Raw genomic sequence first — 7,759 nt, 5'->3', positions numbered from 1 at the left:
TATAAAACAGTTTTTCTGGTCCCCGAATCTGACTGGCTGAGCCTTTTCCAGCGGTGCAATATTCTAGTGATAACAGAACTCCATCCGTTTCACTGTTTGTACCACTCTATTTCCCAGTGTCGAGTATTTTCGAGTGTCATGGTTGATGCTCAAATACACTATAATTTTATAAATAATACTGTTTCTGTCACGGAATGTAGTTTTTTTTTTTTTTTTTAGGCGAAAATGAAGTTGTTTAGACTTCAAACATGCAGTTTGATAATAAAGATAACGTCTATTTGAAAATTTGCTTTGACATTTTCAGAGGTGTGAGCTCCAGGGCATAATTTTTGGGTGAATTATTTCTCATTCGCATTCACTGTCAGCACGGATTCCCCAGGTTCAGATCAGCAAACAGCAGTTTGTTTATGGAGGGACTCCATCACCGTCAGGATTGTTGCTGTGGTGGAGGTGGAAGTCTGCAGTCAGCAGCAGCAGTGACAGAGGAAGCCCCTCTCTGCCCCATCGCACCCACACACTGCTTCAATCTATTGATTAGTCCCAAGCTATCAGAACATCAATCATGGGTTCCTGATTCAATGGGTTTTGTTGGTGTGTTCAGGCTGCCCTTGGGAACAATGGGCATTCACATGAAGCGGTGCTGCTCAGGAGCTCTAACCATTTAGAAATAAAAACACAGCCTTGTTCCAGAAGCCTGTTGCAATATCATGTCAAACATCATTAATGTGTGTGTTCATAAAGGGACGAGAGAAAACCCAGCACATGTTATCTGTTATACTATAAAAATTATACTGTATTTTGTTATTGGATATAAAGGTAAACTGGCTTTTAAAAGTATATTCTACTATATTTGGTCATATTCTGCACTCTTTTAATGTTAATAAAGGTCTTACCGTACTAATTAGTATAAACACACTAATTAGTTTTACTTGACAGTTTTCTACACTCGCCAATTAAACATGCAATTGCATCTTAAAAGTCAACAAGTCAACTGTGTTTACAATCAGTTTTACTTCCACAATGTGACATTTACGAATGATATGGGGTATTCATTGAGAAAAATGTTAGCTAGGACATGGATAAAATAAAATAAAATTAAATTAAATAATTTAAAGTTACAGACAAAAAAACATTTAAAAAATAAATAGTATAGGGCAAGTCAATTATTTTAAGGTACAATTTATTTGAAAATGGATGAATGAATGAGTAAATGTCTACAGAAAAAGGAAATGAATTTAGACATAAATAAATAAATAAATACATAACACAGTATAACATACAATTGTTTTTAATTTAACTATGATGTCACAAGCATGAAGATTCAGAATGAACTGTTTTTTGTTATGTTTGTCTACACGCTAAATTGAATGCTTATATTCCCAAAAAGCAAGAAAAATTTGTTTTTTAAGATTTCTTTAAATAAAGGCCTCTTTAAAAAAATCACAAGATGCTGTCATCACAAGATAAACACTCTAATTAAACACCCTCAAAGTGTGAGTGAATCATAGTTAAGAGAGAAAGACAAGAGTGCATATACAACATGCCACAAGCAGAAGGCTATTGTGTGATAGCCCAGGTGTGTGTGTGTGTGTGTGTGTGTATGTGACAGATGGTGTGGATGGTGGGGGGCAAAAGTTTGGGGCAAGGTAAAGGTGACAGAGAGAGAATACAGGTGGTCAGCTGTGACAGAAAATTCAAAATGCACCGAGTGGTGCATTAACCTTGGGATCAAAGATATCACATACAAACAAGCGCAAGCTTGATGTAAGCGAAACGTTGACTCATTATAAGCAGATATAACACGAGTACAAACACCAGCACTGATCAGTCTCTCAGATATAAAAACTAACATTTGAAATGATTTTCAGAGATAACTACCATGTAGTCACTTATAATAACTCTCATAGCCAGACTTTTGATCATCAGCAATAAATGCAGTTCACAGTGCAGCTTATTCTGGCCAAGAATCACTTAGACGGGTGGCGGACATTTCCATGATGTAATCCAATCACGGTTTAAAATACAAAGCAGAGTATCCAGGTGCACATAAAGATAGCTTGTTTACTTGCTACTAAGTGTCTCAAACAAAAGTCAGATGGATGAAACAATGTGCAATCAGAAATTACAGAAAGCCAGCCAATTAGATTAGAGCTTGCTGCTTTGACAGTTGCAATAGTTATACTGAGCATGTGACAAACAGAAATCTATGAATATACAAATCAAGTAACAACAGATATTCCCACATTTTATTGGTATTGTGGGAGGAACGTGTGTGTGTGTGTGTGTGTGTGTGTGTGCACGTGTGTGTTTGTTATATCAGCTGATTGTTTACCTCCAATTTAATTGACTCAGAAGGCTAAAGATGTCTTTCAAACTGCTAGAAGGACACAAACACACACACACACACACACACACAAAGCAGTAGTCTTAGTGTCTGCATGTTCTGTATTCTTCATCAGGCTTGATTGAGTCATAGTCTGACACAAAACACTATCAGGGGCAAAAATCGGACATATACTAAAAATATTTTTTCTATCTATCGATCTATCTATCTATCTATCTTGGTCTATATACATATCTATATTTTCTAAAAATGTATTTGAATTAATTCTTGTATGCTCACGAAGGCTGCATTTATTTGATCAAAAATAAAGTAAAAACAGTAATAATGTGAATTAATATTACAATTTATAATATCTGTTCTCTTGTTATATATTTGAAAAGGTAATTTATTCCTGTGATGCAAAGCTGAATTTTCAGCATCATTTCTCATGCCCTCACTGTCACATGATCCTTTAGAAATAATTTTTTATTATTATCAATGTTGTGCTTCTTATTTTTGTGGAAACTCTGGCAGCACTTTATTTTAAGCACCAATTCTCACTATTAACTAGCAGCGTATTAGCAAGCATATTACTAGCATATTGGCCTTTTATTAGTAAATATTAGGCACATATTAATGCCTTATCCTGCATGACATATTCTAGATCCCATAATTCTACACCATACCTAAATTTAACAACTACTTCACTAACTATTAATAAGCAGAAAATTTGGAATTTATTGAAGGAAATCTTTTAATAGTGAAAGTGAATATGTGTTCCCTAATCTAAAGTCTTACTGAAACTTTATATTGTCAGTAACAATATAAATATCTTTACTGTAATTTTTGATCAATTCAATGCATCTATACATTTATATGCATTTTTACATTTATAAATGCACGTATAATTTTACGCCATCATATATGTTTTCAAATCTTAGTTACGATGGTCAAATACCTTGAGAAGGTGCACTATTAGGCGAATGGTGTGTAGCCTAAAGCTTTGAGTGAGTGTGTAAGTACAGATGTTCAGACTCAGTGTATTTACACCATAAAGCAACATATGTTCTACTCAGTCACCTTAATAAAAGTTGTGAGTGAGTCAGCACAAATGCACAGACCCTATGATACACAGGCATGAGTCAGCAGAAAGCCTCTTACGGCCATAAGCGGGTTGATGAGATGGTATGCTACAGCTGCAACAGGACAATACATCAAAACCGCCATTCATTACACCATAAAACATCTACAAAAACACACACACGCACAAACATAAATCCAAAACCGCCGCTTGATTTGAGCATCATCTGCGACATGACCTTGCAAAACATAAATTAAGGCTACTCCGACTTACAAACATCTGTATTTATGCACACTTTAAATCACATTTCAGATAGCAGAGTCGTTTCCTGACTGCTTTTGGATGCAGAACTGGGTCAAATTTTTCTGTATACATTGCATGGGAAATAATATTTTATATATCTGGCACATTTGAGAGCGATTACACTGTGTCGAACATGCATCGCCCAGAGCGTCAGTGCATTGTGGGTATTTATTTAGGTCACTGTGTCTACAACACACGATTTGGCAGAGTCTGACCGAACACAAATATTTTCATATCACTGGGAGTTTAACTTTGACAGTGAAATGTCACATCATTTGGCAAGCGCACATACCATACTGAAGCACAGACACCTGTTGCTAAGAGACAGGCAGATGTGCTCTTGTTTCCCGAATAATACAGCTGCCTTCGACATAGTTACGTACCGACTGTGAAAAGCAAGAGATCGTGCTCTTGGCACGGAAAGCGCTAGACCCTGCCCGCGGGCTGCCAGGACAAGTGGCTGTTTACCAATGTTCACTTTAAGCACAGCAACACAAACTTCTCGACAAATACTAGGAACTAGTGGCCTCTTCAAATACCAATTCAATTAAGCTGCTTTGAAAAGTAATAGGGCTCTGCTGGGGGAAACCGGCCATATGGTAACACCGCCTCAAAACTAGCGGAGAAGCACAATTAAAGTTAATTGATTTCTTTAACTTTAAAAGAATTGCGGTTTTACTCTTGGCCGATGGGAAATCTTTAATGAGGTAGACAAACATACCAGGAAATGTTAAAGGAGCTAATCAAACACTGGTGCCCATCAATGAATGCCTTTTTTATTTGAATATTTTTGTCTAAAAAGGTTTTTACGTGCTTAATGTGGGTAAAGACAATCATTAAAGTCATGAAATCAATACCCTATGGTGAATGATTCATCAGCTAATTCTAAAGGTCAAATGCTTGTCTTGGGAATTTCTTTTTCAATAATAATTTATCAATAATCAAAATGTAAGAACCTTCCCTGCTCACCAGTAATAGTGACAAACATATCACAATCCAATCAATTCCCAATAGACAAAAATCAAGTTAACCTACATTTTTACTCATTGAACATCCTGTTGCATTTGAATTACATCATATTATGGAAGTAAAATGGGTTACGAATCCCATGTTATGTTGTCTAATCAGCCAGACCGTTTGCATAAGCAGGAATGCATTAAGGTGCGTCCAAATCCAAAGTCTGCAAACGGTCCTGTCTACTCCATCTGATCCATTTCTGCAGGCGGTACAGATGTATCCTTCACTGTCTATAATACATCACATTCCTGTGCATGCAGTTTTGGAGCTAAAAGTATAAAACTAAGTTTTTTAGAGAATGTTAGAAGTGAATAATTATTTAAATAAATAAATAAATAAATAAATAAATGTAACAATTTTTAATTCTGTATCTACAGACATAAACATTATATTACATTTTTGCATTTGGCATTATTGTATTCAATACCTTTTATGAGTTCATTCATTCCTTGAAATACAAACCCATAATTCGGTGAAGCCAGCACACTGTAAAAATTATTTTTCAAATTTTCAAATGTGTAAATAAAAGATTTATAAATAAATAAATAATAAATAAAAGATGATTGGAACATGTTTTCCAAGAAAATACTATTTCAGTCGTTCTACTTTAAAATGTCATGTTTAATTCAATGTGCCACTTGCTGTTTCTTTGTAATTATTACAAAGTGGTTTCAAAGTACCAAATTTTGGCCAGTGTACCGTTTGATAATTGAACAAGCGCTGTAGCCATTAAATATTTCATTAATTATGTTACAGAATCTGAAGGGTTGCAATGGTCCCTTGAAAGGCCATTTTCCTTAAAGAGCCCCTATTATGTAAAATTCACTTCTACATGGTGTTTGAACATAAATGTGTGTTAGCAGTGTGTGTACACAACCACCCTATAATGATACAAATCCACCCACTCCTTTTTTTTTAATCCCCATAAATCATAAGCAGTGTCTCAGAACAAGCCATTTGCAGAATCTGTACATAGTGACATCACATTTTACAGGCCCCGCCCACGACTGTTGACGGACACTGTCATATTAGAGACCCTGCCCTGAGTGAGCCGCATATAATCCGCCATGTTTATCTGTACGCTATTAAAGCAGCATTCAAGTAAGAAATGTCTTCTTATTAAAGCTACAGAAGTTTTTCTTTCTTTTTTTTAACATATTATTGACATATTATCAACATAGAAACCAGTATATAGGTACTGTATATCACGCTGCTGTCACTTAATACACAGATCTAATATAAACATGCAATTTCTTTTCCAGACATAGCTGACTGTGTTTTTGTAACTTATGCATGTTTTTAACATAAACTTTATTTTGTTTAAACTGATATGGTTTTAAAACACATGATTTCAGCGCAATAGACATGATAATCCAAACTAAACAGATGTTTTGTTTTGGGCATAGTATCAGAAGTAAAGGCACCACTCTATTCTGAAAAAGTGGGCTGGGAGCAGCAGCTCATTTGCATTTAAAGATACATACACGACAACAGTGCGTTTCTGCTTCTACTCAAAATGGGCATTTTCAAAACGGTATAATAAATGATCTGTGAGGTATTTTGAGCTGAAACTTCACAGACACATTCTGGGGACACCTGAGACTTATATTACATCTTGTAAAAAAGGGCATAATAGCGGCCCTTTAAAAGGAAGCTTCATACAAAAATGCTGCATGCTTTTGGCACCGACTTACTGAATAGCGAGCAAGCAAATCGACTTCTTTCGGTTCCAAACAGCCATTGTTCCAGGACACAGTGTCAAGACAGTGTCCTTTATCCCTTCCATCGATAAAGGCCATTTTTGAACCAAGAAACTCAACAGTTTCACTCCCATTCAGGTGAAGATGTGTTACTCAAACTGCCCTACAGACTTTGAACTCTAAAATGATACAGTCACATGGTCTTTGATTGAACCAGCCATGACTTTGTCACAGAGTAGATTATCAGTGTGAGCTCATGTTTTCCCAGTATGCTCTAGTCGCGTACACCTCTACTTATTAATCTTTAAGACAGGCATGAAAATGGAATCGCTGCAAATAACAGCCAGATTAGACATTCACAAAGATGATTAATGGCTGTGGGACACTCCCAATGCTTGTGGAATATTAACGACATCATGCATGCGACAGGCACGTTTCCGTTACCCTGTAAGAATATCGCATGCATCAACGGCCACTAATGTTAAACAACAACACCCGTAAGACCAGTGCCCATGTTTATCTGCTCGGTCTCTTGAGTGCCGACAAATTAATTCCAATCACCGTTGACATTCTGATTGAGCTTAACAGGATACAACTTTTAATATTACCTTGTTGTCGATGGAATGAAATGAGCAGGGAATGCATTCAAGATCATGCAGGACAGCATTAAGAGATGTAGAATCATTAAAACTTATCACAGATATAAAAACAGACACAAATCTATTTTAATCTACACCTACAGCAGACTTCTCTACCTACTGTTTCTAAGAGAATACAGCTGAGCTACAAGGGTAAGATTACCTTTATCGTCCATAGAACCATGGCCATCCTCCTCCTTAATTTCATGCTCTACATAATGGTCTACATAGGGAGATTCTTCTGATGACATTAAGAAAAAAGGGAAAAATGAAATGAATGAATGAAATGAATTTGACAGCACGGGGACATAAAACAGAAAATATAACCATATTTACACACTGTTACAAGATCTTATACAATATCATAGTCAAAATGAAATAAAAAATGTATTTTCTTATTAGAATCTTATTTTCAATCTTCATTCAAATTGTAATATAACATGCCCTTCCTTTGAAATGATTTTTCTTTGCTGTTATAGCACACAGGTTATAATGTGCAACAGCTGGGTTCCAGAAGCAAAATCTCATTTATTATGATTTTGAATGATTCTATATAAAGCTTTCAAGACAAACATACCATGAGCTCCTGAGGTTAATAATCAACAATAAATGCAGTGTTATTTCAACTTAATAAAAAAAGCATTCAACAGACAAATTCTAAATTCCAGATGAAGAACTACACTGTGTATATATATAT

General features: G+C 35.6%; 1 protein-coding gene across 1 annotated transcript in view; it reads right to left on the bottom strand.

The window, feature by feature from the left end:
- The window catches only part of LOC107686585 (SH3 and multiple ankyrin repeat domains protein 3-like), a 285,917-nt gene that overhangs the window by 63,267 nt on the left and 214,891 nt on the right, over positions 1 to 7,759 (bottom strand). Inside the window, exon 16 of the mRNA XM_016483652.1 lies at positions 7,226 to 7,303. Coding sequence (XP_016339138.1) covers positions 7,226 to 7,303 — 78 coding nt within the window. The remainder of the gene's footprint in view (positions 1 to 7,225; positions 7,304 to 7,759) is intronic.

The sequence above is a fragment of the Sinocyclocheilus anshuiensis genome, unplaced genomic scaffold (assembly GCF_001515605.1).
Source record: "Sinocyclocheilus anshuiensis isolate Anshui unplaced genomic scaffold, SAMN03320099.WGS_v1.1 scaffold733, whole genome shotgun sequence".
Classification (NCBI taxonomy): domain Eukaryota; kingdom Metazoa; phylum Chordata; class Actinopteri; order Cypriniformes; family Cyprinidae; genus Sinocyclocheilus; species Sinocyclocheilus anshuiensis.
The sequence above is the reverse complement of the archived record's forward strand: the minus strand, read 5'-3'. Positions and strand labels throughout refer to the sequence as shown.